Source organism: Chiloscyllium plagiosum, unplaced genomic scaffold (assembly GCF_037043375.1).
Source record: "Chiloscyllium plagiosum isolate Xiang-an unplaced genomic scaffold, Cpla_swu_hap1 HiC_scaffold_1, whole genome shotgun sequence".
Classification (NCBI taxonomy): Eukaryota; Metazoa; Chordata; class Chondrichthyes; order Orectolobiformes; family Hemiscylliidae; genus Chiloscyllium; species Chiloscyllium plagiosum.
The window spans coordinates 19,153,451-19,168,395 of record NW_028270139.1 but is presented as its reverse complement, the minus strand read 5'-3'; the positions used below and the strand labels follow the sequence as shown (position 1 = coordinate 19,168,395).

General features: G+C 39.0%; 1 protein-coding gene and 1 long non-coding RNA gene across 3 annotated transcripts in view; one reads left to right on the top strand and one right to left on the bottom strand.

Moving 5' to 3' along the window:
• The window catches only part of LOC122553987 (uncharacterized), a 48,550-nt gene extending 42,921 nt beyond the window's left edge, over positions 1-5,629 (bottom strand). The window contains exon 1 of the long non-coding RNA XR_006312899.2: positions 5,407-5,629. This is a non-coding gene — a long non-coding RNA (uncharacterized LOC122553987). The remainder of the gene's footprint in view (positions 1-5,406) is intronic.
• klhl2 (kelch-like family member 2) overlaps positions 1-14,945 on the top strand; it is a 148,149-nt gene that overhangs the window by 93,344 nt on the left and 39,860 nt on the right. Inside the window, exons 7-10 of one of the 2 annotated variants that reach the window (XM_043698465.2) lie at positions 6,497-6,613; positions 7,055-7,204; positions 7,801-7,918; positions 11,857-12,054. In XM_043698465.2, the coding sequence (XP_043554400.1) occupies positions 6,497-6,613; positions 7,055-7,204; positions 7,801-7,918; positions 11,857-12,054 (583 nt within the window). The remainder of the gene's footprint in view (positions 1-6,496; positions 6,614-7,054; positions 7,205-7,800; positions 7,919-11,856; positions 12,055-14,945) is intronic. The other variant, XM_043698470.2, reaches the window with a different exon arrangement.

Sequence of the window (14,945 nt, the reverse complement as noted above, 5' to 3'; positions counted from 1 at the left end):
ACACAGGTACCTCCTCAAAGATATTGATGGACCACCTTCTTGACTTAGTCATGGAGATATACAGCATGATGAAAGTGCTTCAACTAGGTTGTTTGAGAGTTCCAAACTTTTGATTGAATGAATTGTGATCCATGTCCAAACCAGATTGCTGCAGGACTTTGGGAATGTGAAGGTCTCGCTATTCCCATGCATCTGTTGTATTTTTGCTTCTTGGTAATGAGGCTCACAGATTTGAGAGATGCTACAGAAAATCTATGCTAGGTTGCTCCTGTGCTTTGTGGTATGTGCGATGATCAAGTGGACTGGATTATATTGAGCTGCCTTAGTGTTGCAGCTGTGCCTCTGCAGCAAGTAAATGATGTTCCATCTCACTCCTCGCTTGCATGTTGTACATGGTAAAGGGCTTGGTGAGTTGCGATGTGAGCCACTCCACAAAGAATGCCTAGGCTCTTGTAGTCTTGACGTATGATTGGTCCAGTTATGTTTCTGTCGGTAGCAAAGACCAGGATTTTGCCCCACAATGCCATAGAATCTTATGAAGAGGGTGGGTTAACCTCTATTATTGGAGATGGTCCTTTCCTTGCCTTGTTACTATCCAGAAATACAGTTGATGAATGTAGCTGGAGCGAAGTTTTAGACATTTTATTTTTATTCATATAATTATGGATTACAAGCAAGTACTTGCTAACCTCAACAAAGACCATTTCACTTAGAAGCTAATTAACTACAAATTTACTTTTGCATCTATCCAATTGTAAGCTGCTCGTGCAGTTGTTCCAAGGTTCCGTGTATGGTGTTTGATGTTATGGAGTCATAGAGATGTACAGCATGGAAACAGACCCTTCGGTCCAACCCGTCCATGCCGACCAGATATCCCAACCCAATCTAGTCCCACCTGCCAGCACCCGGCCCATATCCTCTAAACCCTTCCTATTCATATACCCATCGAAATGCCTCTTAAATGTTGCAATTGTAGGATAGTGAAGAAGGCGTTTGGTATGCTTTCCTTTATTGGTCAGAGTATTGAGTACAGAGGGTTGAGGGTCATGTTGTGGCTGTACAGGACATTGGTTAGGCCATTGTTGGAATATTGCGTACAATTCTGGTCTCCTTTCTATCGGAAAGATGTTGTGAAACTTGAAAGGGTTCAGAAAAGATTTACAAGGATGTTGCCAGGGTTGGTGGATCTGAGCAACAGGGAGAGGCTGAACAGTCTGGGGCTGTTTTCCCTGGAGCGTCGGAGGCTGAGGGGTGACCTTTATAGAGGTTTACAAAATTATGAGGGGCATGGATAGGATAAATAGACAAAGTCTTTTCCCTGGGTTTGGGGAGTCCAGAACTACAGGGCATAGGTTTAGGGTGAGAGAGGAAAGATTATAAAAGAGACCTCAGGGGCAGCTTTTTCACGCAGAGGGAACGCTGCCCATAACCTTCAGGACCTGCTTACAATTAACTGGATCTGACCCCAATTGTGTAGGAATGGCCTTAGATTGGCAGAAGAACGTTAAAAGCACAAATTCAATTCCAGTTACAATTTCTGCTTTCTGACCCTGCATTTGAGAGTGAAAGAATGGCAAACCGCTGCTGACAGAAATGATCAAGAAATCAATTCAAGGAGAAATATCAGCAGGCAATAGACCAAAGGCTGGCCTTCAGGCAGGGGATCCGTGCCAATACCCAATTAATAAGCCTGCTCAGTTTAACTTAACAAACCTCCTATGGCAGCATTCAGACAAGAGTTCTAATGCCTTGAGCATTACTTGTTCCTCAAAGAACACCAGAGAAGATTAATGGGTTATTGTTGTTTCTAAATATTTACTTTATTACAATATTCTGTCATGTATTCCGACAGAATAAAATCTTAATAGAATAATTAATAAGGTACATGATGCTTTTAAGATATCTTGTAGATATGAAAGAACATTTTAGTACCAAGACAAAGACTATTTGTTCAACTGCATTTCTTACCCGTACGCATCTAACCGAATCCCCCTGGTCGTTTCCTTCCAACTCATCTGATCTCATTTAAGAATTACCTCCTACACTCTTGACATAAGTTCCAAAAAACTGCTGAGCAGTGAACTTCATTCCTAATCTCTCTTTTTGTAGGAATAGTAAATAGTTTCAGTATTATTGACACACAATGGCAGCAGTATGTATCATGTACAAGATGTGCTGCAGTAACTCACCAAGCTGCCTTTGACAGCTTTTTACAAACCCATGGCCTGTACTACCTAAAAAATGAGACCCAGAGCTGGATGGGAATGCTACCACCTACAAGCTTCCACCTACTGATTCCCTTCTGAGGTACTTGTCATCATGACTTTGATATATTACCTGTTGTTTGCTGTCATGTTTTGAAATTCTGGAACTCTTCTGTACAGCATCCTACGTGAGATGGACTGCAGTGATTCAAGAAGACAGCCCACCAACACCTTTTTCACTGGTAATTAAGGATGAACAACATATACTAACCTTGCCAGCAGTACTTGTGTCCCAGGAATGACAAACACGCTGTGCACCAAGCCACTCATGTTCCTCATTCCTTAAAGGGCTTGCCATCATTCTCAATGTCATAACTGTCCCTAGAAGTTACCACTCAACATAAACCTCTCTTTCCTCTGAGAATCTTAGAGTTATCACTTTGCAGATCTGTGTTTGGCTCTTCTACGACTTCCTGTTTGAACACCAACAGTCTCTCAACCTGGGAAGAACCATGACCAAATTCAGAATCACTCTGTGTGACTGTCATGCATTCTCAATCTGCACCCTTGAACACAACTGATCAGGCCATCATTGGGCCGTCATTGAACTTAATGGGTCTTCTCTTGCTTGGTTTCACTTGTAACCGTTTAATTATTTAGTAGCGAAGCTGACGTGAGCATCAGCGCCACAGAGGGTGAAACTAGGAACTTCATGGGAAACCAGGAAATGGCAGAGACTTCAAGCAAGCATAAAAGCAGGCCAACAATAACCAGAGAAAACCAAAAGGGAGGGTGGAAATTAGAACAACCATAATTACGAGAGAAAACAGGCAAAGAAAAGTAATAGAACTAAAGGCTGACAAGTCTCCTGGGCCTGATGACTTACATTCTGGTGTCTTAAAAGAAGTAGCTCCAAAGATGAGTAGATGCATTGGTATAGTGTTACAAAATTCCATAGAGTCTGGAAGGTCTAGCAAATTTGAAAATCGCAGATGTAGCACCTCTGTTCCAGAAAGGAGGGGGGCAGAAGAACCTACAGGCCAGTTAGCCTACCCCTGTAAAATAGTAGAATCAGTTACTGAAAAAGTAGTGTTGTTTAGAAAATTAGAATGCAATCATGATGTTGTGAAAGGAAACTTGTGCCTCTCCCAATTAGATTTTTGAAGCTGTAACGAACAGGGTAGATAAGGGTACACCAATTAATGTAGTGTGTTTGAATTTCTAAAAGGCATTTGTAATGTTCCACAGAAATTATTGCTGCAAAGCTCAGAGCTCATGATGTTGAGAATGATATATTGGTATTATGGGGGGTGAGATAATTAATAAAAAAAAACAGGATCAGGATAAATAGATCATTTTTGTATTGGCAAACTGTAATGAATGGAATACCAATGGAATTATTGGAGTTTCAACTATTTAGGATTTATATTAATTAACTGGATTAATTGCATGCTGAAATTGAACCAAGTGCCTGATAATGCAAAAAGAAAGCAAGTTGTGGGGAGGATAGAGTCTACAAAGTGGGTAAAAGTTTGGTGGATGGAGCCGTCTATCTGAATATTGCACTGGCTGAAGTCGTCATCTTTTAAACACCTGCAAAAATGTTGTGCACTCACCACTGATTCCATTCTCTTCCCCAGCAAATGTCTCAGATTGAACAAAACTGATCAATCGCTTGGAAACCAGGGTGATCTTCCAATCTCATACTATATTGATCACGAAGATTTTCCACTTTGATATCATTATTTGCCACTTCTACTACTTCAGTGCATCTGTCACTCGAAAAGTTTATGCACTCACCATTACCAGGAACAATATGTGCCTAGTTTGATGAGTGATTTCACATCTCTCAATGCTTTAAAAATAACATTTGCAATGTTTTGTGTATAAAAATTCCTCCATGGCATTCAAACTCCCATATCCTCAAGATTCTCTGCTGCTGTAAACTTCTCTTTCTCCTACCCACAAGCACCTGAATCTGGCTTCATTTTTATGCCTCCCACTGCCTAGGTGCCTGGATAATTGAGCTTTCTCTCAAAATCCCCTTGTGCCTTCAACTCCTTCTCCTATTTTTAAAAACACAATGATTTTGGCTTAGTTTTTGATCATCACTCCTAATCTCCTCTTTATCTTTAATTAATTAAACAATTTTTTTCCTTGTGCCTCTGTGCATTTTCTATATTTATGGCATGTATAAATGCAAATTGATGTTTAGGGACATTAGTGTAGACCATTTAGCTTCTGAAGCCTGATTTGCTTTCAGCTAGATCATGACTAATCTGTGTCTGCAGTAATTGCTCTGCTTCCTTCCATATCTCTTAATATCATTCATTAACAACTTATTGATCCCTATCATGAAACATGCAAACAATCCAGTAGCCACAGCCTTCTGGGACAGTGTTTTGAAATTCTGTTAGCATTTGTGTACAAGCTTTTTACTGATTTCGGTTCTGACTGGCCTAACTTTAATTTTAAAATAATGCTCCTTTTTCATCACAGGAAAGAAATGAAGAGCAAATGTATAATTGAATTACTTTATATTAAATATCATTATTAAATTGCCCCCTTAACTTTCTAAACTAAAGGTAATTCTTACCAAATTTACATTGCTTGTTTGCATAATTTAGCTCCTATGGTCCTGGCATAATGCTGATGAATCTGTGTTCTATCCTGCAGTCAATTTATTCTTGGTGGTGCTGTGCCAAAACTGAATACACTGCAATAAATGGGATTTGACAAAGGCTCTGAACAACTGAGATATTACCTCAACTTTTATATTACAGCTCTGTTATTGTAAAGGCCAAGATTCCTTTTATTTCTTTTAAATCACACTTTCTACATGTTTGTAGTGATTTCAATATGTAGATATCAAAATTCCGCTCTCATTGCCAGCTCCTAATCTCTCATCAGTAAGATCAATTCTGATTTATCTTTCCCCACATTTAACTCAGTCCGTGTCTCTCTGCTTCCATTTACACGAATCAATGCACTTCCTAATTTGATGTCTTCTGTAAATTCTATCTAACTGTATTTCCTCATCCAAATCATTCATATATAGGGTGAAAAACAGAGAGCAATATAGATCCATGAAATTGCTACCTGCTTCATCATGTCAGTCAGGGAGCCCCCCCACCCCAGTAAACTGTAATTATTGTCTGAAAATGTATTGCTATAATTATTACACACAATTTATGTTACTTACTTTCTCTGCCTCCCATCAGTGTGTGCTTTTACTTTTCATTCCTCAATCTTTCACATTCTCTTTTTCAGGAGTTTACTGTTACTAGAATGCTTTGATGTCAGTAGACGCTGATGAGTGCTCACAAATGTGCGTTGAAATTTCATTGCATTTTACCAATTTTCAGTGTATACCTTGTAAATTTAATCCCAGATGATTGTTTGATCTGTGTCCATCTGGAACTGGATAGTGCTTCGAACTGGTTGCATTCTGTATCTGTTTTGTTTCTAGACTTGAATCTTTTTGGGTGAGCCTTGTCTGTGATCTCATTACCTTATAGGGGCGTAGAGGGTTTGGAGTTTAAAATAGAAGCAGCTTTTAAAGTTGGCCAAAAAGATTTGAAATGCTCAACAAACAATGAAGCTAAAATCCAGAGTGGTGTTACTGGAAACAAAGCATTGGTTTTATTAAATGTGTCCGGGGAAACCTTAAAAACAAGGGTCATTAGAACTTTTTACATAATTTACATAATTGAGTTTCTTTTTTATATAGTGAGTACTCCAGATATGAGGGAAAAATTGTGTTCTTTAGATGTTAGAGTTTATGAAAGGAAGGATAGTCAGGAGAAAAGTGTATTTACAGTAGTTAAATAAATAATTCAATAAAAATAGAAAATTGGAAAATGACACTGAAAATAAAAATTCAAATTGGCCTTCCAGTAATCAAATTGGATAATACTCAGAAGCTTAAAAGTCATGATGGAATATTTCTTCCAGAAAACTATTGACATGACTTAAAGAAGCTAATACAGACTCATAAATTGATTTGAGTGATTGTGCCAAGATAAATGTCTTTGGCTCTACATAATGTAAATATAGCAGATGTGTTACCCATAAAACAACAACCTTACAACCTCAACCCAGTGAAGTTAGTTCAGATAAGGAAAGGGAGTAAGTTCATGATGGTCAATTACAAGTACTCCCCCATCCCCTCCTATGGGATGGTTTGAATCTCACTGGCCTAAGATTCCTATAGTAGGCTATAGAGATATCCATTGCAAATCCTATGAAGCATTGGATGTACAGTCATACTAAACAATTATTAATTCAATCAGGTTTTTGAAGCAGCCATCTCGTGGGTGAAACATGATAAGGAGCCCCGGCAGGAGCATATGGCACGATTGATGGAAAACGTCCGGCTACCTCTCCTTACACGCGAATACCTGGTGCAGGTAACCCTTACTGTGCTGAAGGGAAATGGTCTGGAAGGGTCAAATCACTGTGGGTATAATTTTAGAAAGTTATGAATAATTTGGACAGAATTTGTTTATAGTACAGTTTGAGTTTTTAAAAAATAAAGTCAGCAAATTTTGTTCCCCTTCTCATTGTCTCGTACATTTGGGGATTAAATTAAGAGAGTCACTTTTGTTTTTATGTATCACCTTAAAAATAGTGCCAATGTGGTCAAGACAGAGCACTCTATCAGTGTATTAATTAGCTGTGACACAGAGGAAATATCTGTTCTCTTGGAAAACCAGAGTTGGTATTGTTTTTGTTACCAATTATTGATAGCTATTTTTATCTGGTAAAGGAGAAAAGCACTTTTGAAAATAATGTGCTAAATGTTATGCAGCACTCATATGGCATCAAAAACTGTTGGTTTTGTTTAACAGAGAGTGGAAGAGGAGACATTGGTTAAAAATAGTAATGCATGCAAAGATTACCTCATCGAAGCAATGAAGTATCATTTGCTTCCAGCGGATCAACGAGCATTAATGAAAACAACCAGAACAAGATTAAGAACGCCAGTCAGCCTTCCAAAGGTATGTGATTCTCAATATCTCAGTAGTTGTGCAATCAAACACATGAGTTATTGCCACAATCACACAATTCTGATCAGATTTCATAACATTCTTGCTACCAAATCCCCTTTTTCTTTACTCCAGCTGTAAGTGTGTCAGCCAAATATCATCCTCTTTGAGTTTCATGCACAGGAACTATCTAGGAGTCAATCAAATCATAATACTGTAGATTGCCAGATTGGCTAAATTGATGATATAACTGCTTGCATCTTCTATTACAGAAAGCCATATAAATTTTTGTGACAAAATCAGGGCAGGATATTAAGGCAAGTTTCATTAATAACCATTTAGACTACATATCAAAATAATGTAACATATTGTGTTTTCCTCATTCTAACAATTGATTGAGAGATTTTTTTCTCTCTTTTTTTTAATCCCTCCTTTTGCTTTTTGAATAACTGCATGAGTTTAGTTGAGGGAAGAGCACATTTTCACAGTATGGGTGTATTGGATCTTTAGTTTTTTTGTTCCTTACATAAGTAAAATAATGAAGCAATTGATTTCTTCTGCTTGAGGTATCATGCAGAACTTTAATGAAACACAATTTCACCTTTCAGGTGCTGGTAGTGGTTGGTGGCCAAGCACCAAAAGCTATCCGGAGCGTGGAGTGCTATGATTTTGCAGAAGAACGTTGGTACCAAGTTGCGGAGCTTCCCTCTCGGCGCTGTAGAGCAGGTAAACAAATGTTAATTAATACTAAGTTTTGGATATCTAGATGTCGGGTATAAAGTATTCCTAGTGATGTCCCCGAAAGCTTATCTCCTTGACCTTGACTATTATTTGTTCTTCTATCCAGTATTTGTCTGGTACCATTCCCGTAAAGCACCTTGGATTGTTTTGATTATAGTAAAAGCCTCGTCAGAGGAACTGATTTATTTTTGATTTCTAGGCTGAGAATGCTTTGCAACAAATTTTTTTTTTGTTGTGTATCAAGATGTCATAGTAGTGCCATTACAAACAGAACTTGCTTTATTTGACTTCTAAGTATGTACATCTATGTTTCACAAAACATACTGTGCACAGGCTGTTGTCATTGTTGTATTGTGATGGATAACAATGGTTTTGCTCCCGACTACCGGAGAGTAATGAATGACTAGTTAATCAATTTTTTAATTACTAACTGAGGATAGAATGTTGGCCAGGAAGTCTGCTATCTATTTCTCTTTGAAGTTTTGCAGCTACCAGGAAAAGAAGCTGGTGTCTCAATTAATATATTTGAAGGAGGAGAGGTTTTGTTAATGCTCCCTCAGTATTGAACTGAATTTTTATTTTAGCCTAGATTAATTGATCGAGGCCTAGAGTAAATCCCAAACCCACAATCTCATTATTTGGAGCTAAGAAACATAATTAAAACCAAGTCTTAAGGTCTGTGGTACAGTGTCTGTAAATCTGCCTTAGTCTCATAGGAGAAAGTGAGGACTGCAGATGCTGGAGATCAGAGTTGAGAGTGGGGTGCTGGAAAAGCATAGCAGGTCAGGCAGTATCCAAGGAGCAGGAAAATTGACATTTTGGGCAAGAGCACTTCATCAGGAAATCTCATCGTACAACAGTCTTGGGAATACATGGTGTTGGTAACAGATATTAAAAGTTGGAGCTTGTAGGTCAAACTTTATGGAAAAGCTCACGTAACTCCTAAGTTTTCTGAATGGTTCTTTGATTTGCATGAGCCAAAACATAGCCAAAAAGTAAACTGAAATTATTGACACATGGAACTCCTGATCATATAGTGCAGCTATAATTTTGTTATAGATTTTGTTTGTGGAAATACTGCACTAATTCTTAAATGTTACTACATTAAAATAGTTGCAGTTTAGATTTATCCCCTGATTACCAATTCAAGGTATTTAATTTTGAAACTTTAGAGTCATCCAGCATGAAAACAGACCCTTTGGTCCAACCATGCTGAGTATAATCCCAAATTAAACTAGTCCCACCTGCCTGCACTTGGCCCATGTCCCTTTAAACATTTCTTATTCATGTACTTAGCTAAATATCTTTTAAACATTTGTAACTGTACCCATATCCAACACTTTCTCTGGAAGTTCATTCCACATGGAAACCACTCGCTGAAATAAAAAAAAATTGCCTCATGTCTTTTTTAAATCCTTCTCCTCTCACCTTACAAATACCCCCCCAGTCTTGAAATCTCCCACTCTTGGGAAAAGACACCTGCCATTCACCTTATCTACATCACTTGTTATTTTATAAAGTTCTTACAATCCAGTGAAAAACGTCCCAGCCTGTCCTTATAACTCAAATCCTCCAATTCTGGCAACATCCTAAGGGTGGCACAGTGGTTAGCACTGCTGCCTCACGGCGCCAGAGACCTGGGTTCAATTCCCGCCTCGGGCAACTGTCTGTGTGGAGTTTGCACATTCTCCCCGTGTCTGCGTGGATTTCCTCCGGGTGCTCCAGACCAAAAATGTGCAGGTTAGGTGAGTTGGCCATGCTAAATTGCCCGTAGTGTTAGGTGAAGGGGTAAATGTAGGGGAATGAATCTGGGTGGGTTACTCTTTGGAAGGTCAGTGTTGACTTGTTGGGCCGAAGGGCCAGTTTCCACACTAAGTAATCTAATCTAATCTAATCTAATCCTGGTAAATCTCTTCTGAATCTTCTCCTGCTTAATAACATCCTCCCTGTAATAGGGAGACCAGAACTCTGATGAGGCCTCTTCTAAGGTCCTATACAACCTCAACATGATATCCTAACACCTAGAGTGAAAGGTCTGAGCAATTGCAAGACATGACCACAAATCTGAGCTACTGCCTGGTACGACCTTCATCACAGAGATTAATACAGTGATTTAATTTCCAAGTTGATATAACTTCAAGGAGGAAGAAATAATTTACATAGGTCTGCCTTAATCGGTTCCAAGTTGTTAGTCCTGCCTAAGTTCCCCTCCAAGGCTTTGAACACAAATCTAGGTTGACAGACACTCCAGTTAAATATTGAGGGACTGCTGTACCAGCTTTTAGATGAAGCACTGAACTGAGTTTCCATCTGTCCCATCAGATGCATGTAAAAATTCTTGGCAGTATTTTGCCCTTGGCCAGCAATATTAAAACAGATTATCTGATCATTATTTTATTATTGTTTCTGGCACCTTGCTGTGTGCAAGTTGTCTTTCATATTTTTCTGTGTTATAGCTGATTTAGATTCCGTACGTACTGGTCCGAAAACATACTTTAGGCAGCTAGTGATTGTGAAAAGTACTGCATAAAGTGAAATCTTTTCCCCCTTGACTTTGGCCAGGGGACATAAGCTCCTCAGAATTTTATTAATACATGTGGATGGTGCTTTCAGCATGTTATATAAATCCAAGAAGATAAGACCCTTCAATGATGATTTTCTTGAGCATGCGTAGGAAAAATATTGAATCTCTTTTTTTAACAAGATTTGTGCTGGTGAAACTTGACATGTGATTGAGTGGCTCCTGCTCTTGATGCAGGTTTGGATGTGAGGGAGATATTGCTGAAAACGACAACTAAGGTGACAAATACAGTTGAGATTTAGAGTGTGCACTGTTTGACACTTTCACTCAAAATGTTTACGGAAGTGTGAGCTGGTAGTAGAATTTTTGGGAACTTGGCGAATGAGAGGATCAAGTGGAATGATGAAAAATGAGGTGATTAACACTCAAATCAGGTACAAAACAAATTCAAGTGAAGGAAAGGAAGATTACATGTACAGAGGGAAAACAAATGGGAGGAAAAAATAAAAAAAAAAGGACAAATATTAATTTAGAATTATATTCCATGAATATGAGGCCACAGTTTCAACTGTTCCATTTCTTTGCCATAGAGGTTGAATGGCATTGCAGGAACCTGGGTACCTTTTTAGTGATGAGATTTATGATGTTTAAGGACCCAGCCTGAGCTTGCTTATAATTATTGTGTAAATGCAGCAATCCCTTAACTTTCAAAAGATGGGTGGTGAGCTGGTGTTGCCATGTGGTGTTCAATAAAGTGGTGCAAAGTGTCCCGCAATTTGTGATAAAGAGGGGATAGTGTGTAAACAGGACATAGTCACAGATTTCTGTACAGTTTAATATAATAATTGGTTAAGTATTAAACTCCTAATTATTTTGCTAACAAATTCTTTCATGCCTATTTGTGATTATGGCAAAGATCACAGTTTAATTAGGAGGCCAGTTACTCTTCCTGGGGAAAAAGTGTAGACGTTTGAATGAAATAAGCAAGGTAATCTTTTATGCACGAGCTTGATTTTGAAGTTAATCTGACTTTGTTTATTTCTGAGACTACTTAAAACCTGAAATGCAAAATATTTATTTATACCTTACATGATAGACTGAGGAAGCCGAGTTGTCTCTGCAGTTTTGAATTTTGTTGACAAAAGGCTAGAGAATGAAATGAAGTCAAAGTTGATTTTCCTTTCTAATCCACCCACAGCTTTAACTGAATCAATGTTTTGTTCCACAACATAATGAGGCTCTTTGATACAATAAAATATAATTAAGAGGATAATCAAATGAAATTGTAGTGTTTTGATACAGCCTTTCACAAAGTACTGTGAAAGGCCTGTTGATTGCTACAGAGAAGTGCATTAATCATCCAAGAGTTGACTTACATTTTGATCATTTCTGTCTCTTGCAGGTGTGATGTATATGGGTGGGTTAGTTTATGCTGTTGGAGGTTTTAATGGTTCATTACGAGTGAGAACAGTTGATTCATATGATCCAGTCAAGGACCAGTGGATGAGCAATGCCAATATGCAGGACAGGCGGAGCACTCTGGGAGCAGCAGTACTGAATGGATTGCTGTATGCAGTGGGAGGATTTGACGGAAGTACAGGTATGCCCAAATTATGTATGTTGGTCTTCCGTGTTGTTAGGCAGTGTGTTATTTGATTAGGATTGGTACATAGTTAGCTTTAAAGCTTATTACTAAAGGTCTTAATTTACTTTTTTGAGTTTGGATTATGCTTACATTACTAAAATCTGTCAGAAGGCTTAACCACACACTGAGTACTATTCTACCAGCGCACAGAGGGGTTTTGGTAGGGGGCAGGGACCTTCAAGAAATCTCATACAGTAAAGGCTGCCCTCCAATTTCTCATGGAGCTTTTAGCCCTCAGTAACCTTATTTAATAGCACAGTTTCAGTTTTCATCTGCATGCTGATAGTGCCCAGATAGTACTCATTGAACAGAAATTTCCTACAAGTAAATATTAGAAATATTCAGGTCATTCAACCCCTCAAACCTGCCCTGCCAGTTTAGATTGTGGCTGATCACGTACCTCAAAAAGCCATTTTCTGTGTTATCTTGATGTCATTAGTATCTGGAACTGCGTTGACCTTTGCTTGATTATACTCAATGACTGGGTTCCAAAGCCCTCTGAAATAAAGAATTCCAAGAGTTCACTGCAGAGTTTTTATTCATTTATGGAATTTGGCTGTTGCTGTCTAGGCTATCATTGATTTGTTTTTACCTATCATTGATCGTCCATCCTAATTGGCCTTGAGAAGATGGTGGTGAGCTGCCACCTTTAATGTTACAATCCATAATCTGCTCCAACAAAGCTGTTAGAAAGGGAGTTTCAGGGTTTTAATTGAGTAACTATGAAGGAACTGCAATATAGTTTTAAGTCAGGGTGGTGTGTGGCTTGGATGGAAATTTTCATGTGGTCCCTGCACCACACAAATATCTATCCCAATTCGGCCTTGCTCCTAAACCTGGCACTTCGTTGCTTAATTTGAACACGCCCACCCTAACCTAACCCCTAATCTACTCCCACACACGCACTAACTCAAACCCATAAACCTCTATCTGCATAAGAATAGGAACAGAAATTATACCACTTAACCCATCAAGTCTGTTCCACCATTCAATCATGGCTGATAAGTTTGTCAACCCCATTTTCCTGCATTTACGCTGTCTCGTCCTTGAATAATTTATAGTACGTTTCAGTGAGATCACCTCTCATTCCTCTAAAACTCTCGAGAATGCAGGTCCCGTCTTGATCTCTCCTCAGAAGAATCCCACAATGCCAGGAATTAGTCTAGCGAAGGTGGCTGCTATCCTCCTCAAAATAAAGAGACTAATACTGCACATAATACCCAGATGCAGTCTCACCAAGTTGCTACATAATTGAAATAAGACACATTTCCTCCAGTATTTAATTCCTCCTGTGACAAAGGCCATCATGCTAGTTACCTTCTGCACCTGCATATTACCTTTCAGTGACTTGTGTACAAGGACACAAATGTCTCTTTGGACATCAATGCTCTCAATTTTTCACCATTTCAAAAACTCTGCCCCCTTTTCCTCCTGTGTTCCAAATTGGAAAAACTCATGTTTCATCCACATCAAATTTCATCTGCCATGTTCTGCTCACTCATTCTGCCTGCTCAAATCATTTTGCTTCTTTATATTCTTCTTACAACTCATATTACCACTTCACTTTTGTAGCATCTACAAACTTTGTAACATTTACAGACTTGGAAATATTTCTTTTAGTCAGCACATCCAAATCATTGATATAGATTGCGGTCAGTCGGTGAAGTATGGATAGCTGAAGTAACTCAGTAGTCACAGCCTGCCAACCTAAGAACGGTCCATTTATTACTCCCTGCTCTCTGACACTATGGCAACATTTTACCTGCTATCCCATCCGCTCAAACTTTGTTCACGAGGTCGCATGTGGGACCTAATTGAAAACCTTTTGAAAGTATAAATACACCATATCCCCTGGTGGCCCCTTAAAAGTTCCTTTACAAACTATATTTCTTTTTCATAAATTCAGATTATCCCTGCCCAGTCAGATCATTATCTTCTGTATCCAATATCAATTCATTTGTAACAGATACTAGTATTTTCTACTGATATTTGATTAACGGATCCATAGTTCCCCTGTTTTCTCTTGCACTCCCTTCTTGTTAATATTGATACTGTTCCAGAATCGATATAATTTTGAAAGATGGTGAACAATATATGAACTACCACTGTAGCCACACATGTGATATGGGGACTCCATAGTAAGGGGGGAACAGATAGGAGGTTTTGTGAGAATGAGGGAGATTCACTGTTGGTGTGTTGCCTCCCAGGTGCCAGGGTTCGTGATGTTTTTGATTGTGTTTTCGGGATCTTTGAGGGGGAGCAGCCCCATATCCCAGTCCACGTAGGTACCAACAACACAGGTAGGAAGAGAGATGGGGATGTAAGGCAGAAATTCAGGGAGCTAAGATGGAAGCTTCGAGCTAGAACAGTTGTTATCTTTGGTTTGTTGGCTGTGCCACATGCTAGCAAGGCAAAGAATAGGGAGAGAGAGGAGTTGAACATGTGGCTACACGGATGGTGCAGGAGGGAGGCTTTTGAAATCCTCGATAATTGGGGCTCATTCTGGGATAGGTGGGACAAACAGGATGGTCTTCACCTGAAGCAGAGGGGTACCAGTATCCTGGGGGGGAGAATTTGCTCATGGTGTTCGGGTGGGTTTAAACTAATTCAGCAGGGGGATGGGAACCTAAATTGTAGTTCGAGTATACAGGAGGTTGAGAGTAGTGAGGTGAGAAATAAGGTTTCAAGGTCACAAGAAGGCACCAGCAAGCAAGAAGTTGGTTTGAAGTGTCTATTTCAATGCCAGGAGCATCTGGAATAAAGTGGGTGAACTTGTAGCATAGGTTGGTATCTGGGATTTCGATGTTGTGGCCATTTCGGAGGCATGGGTAGAGCAGGGACAGGAA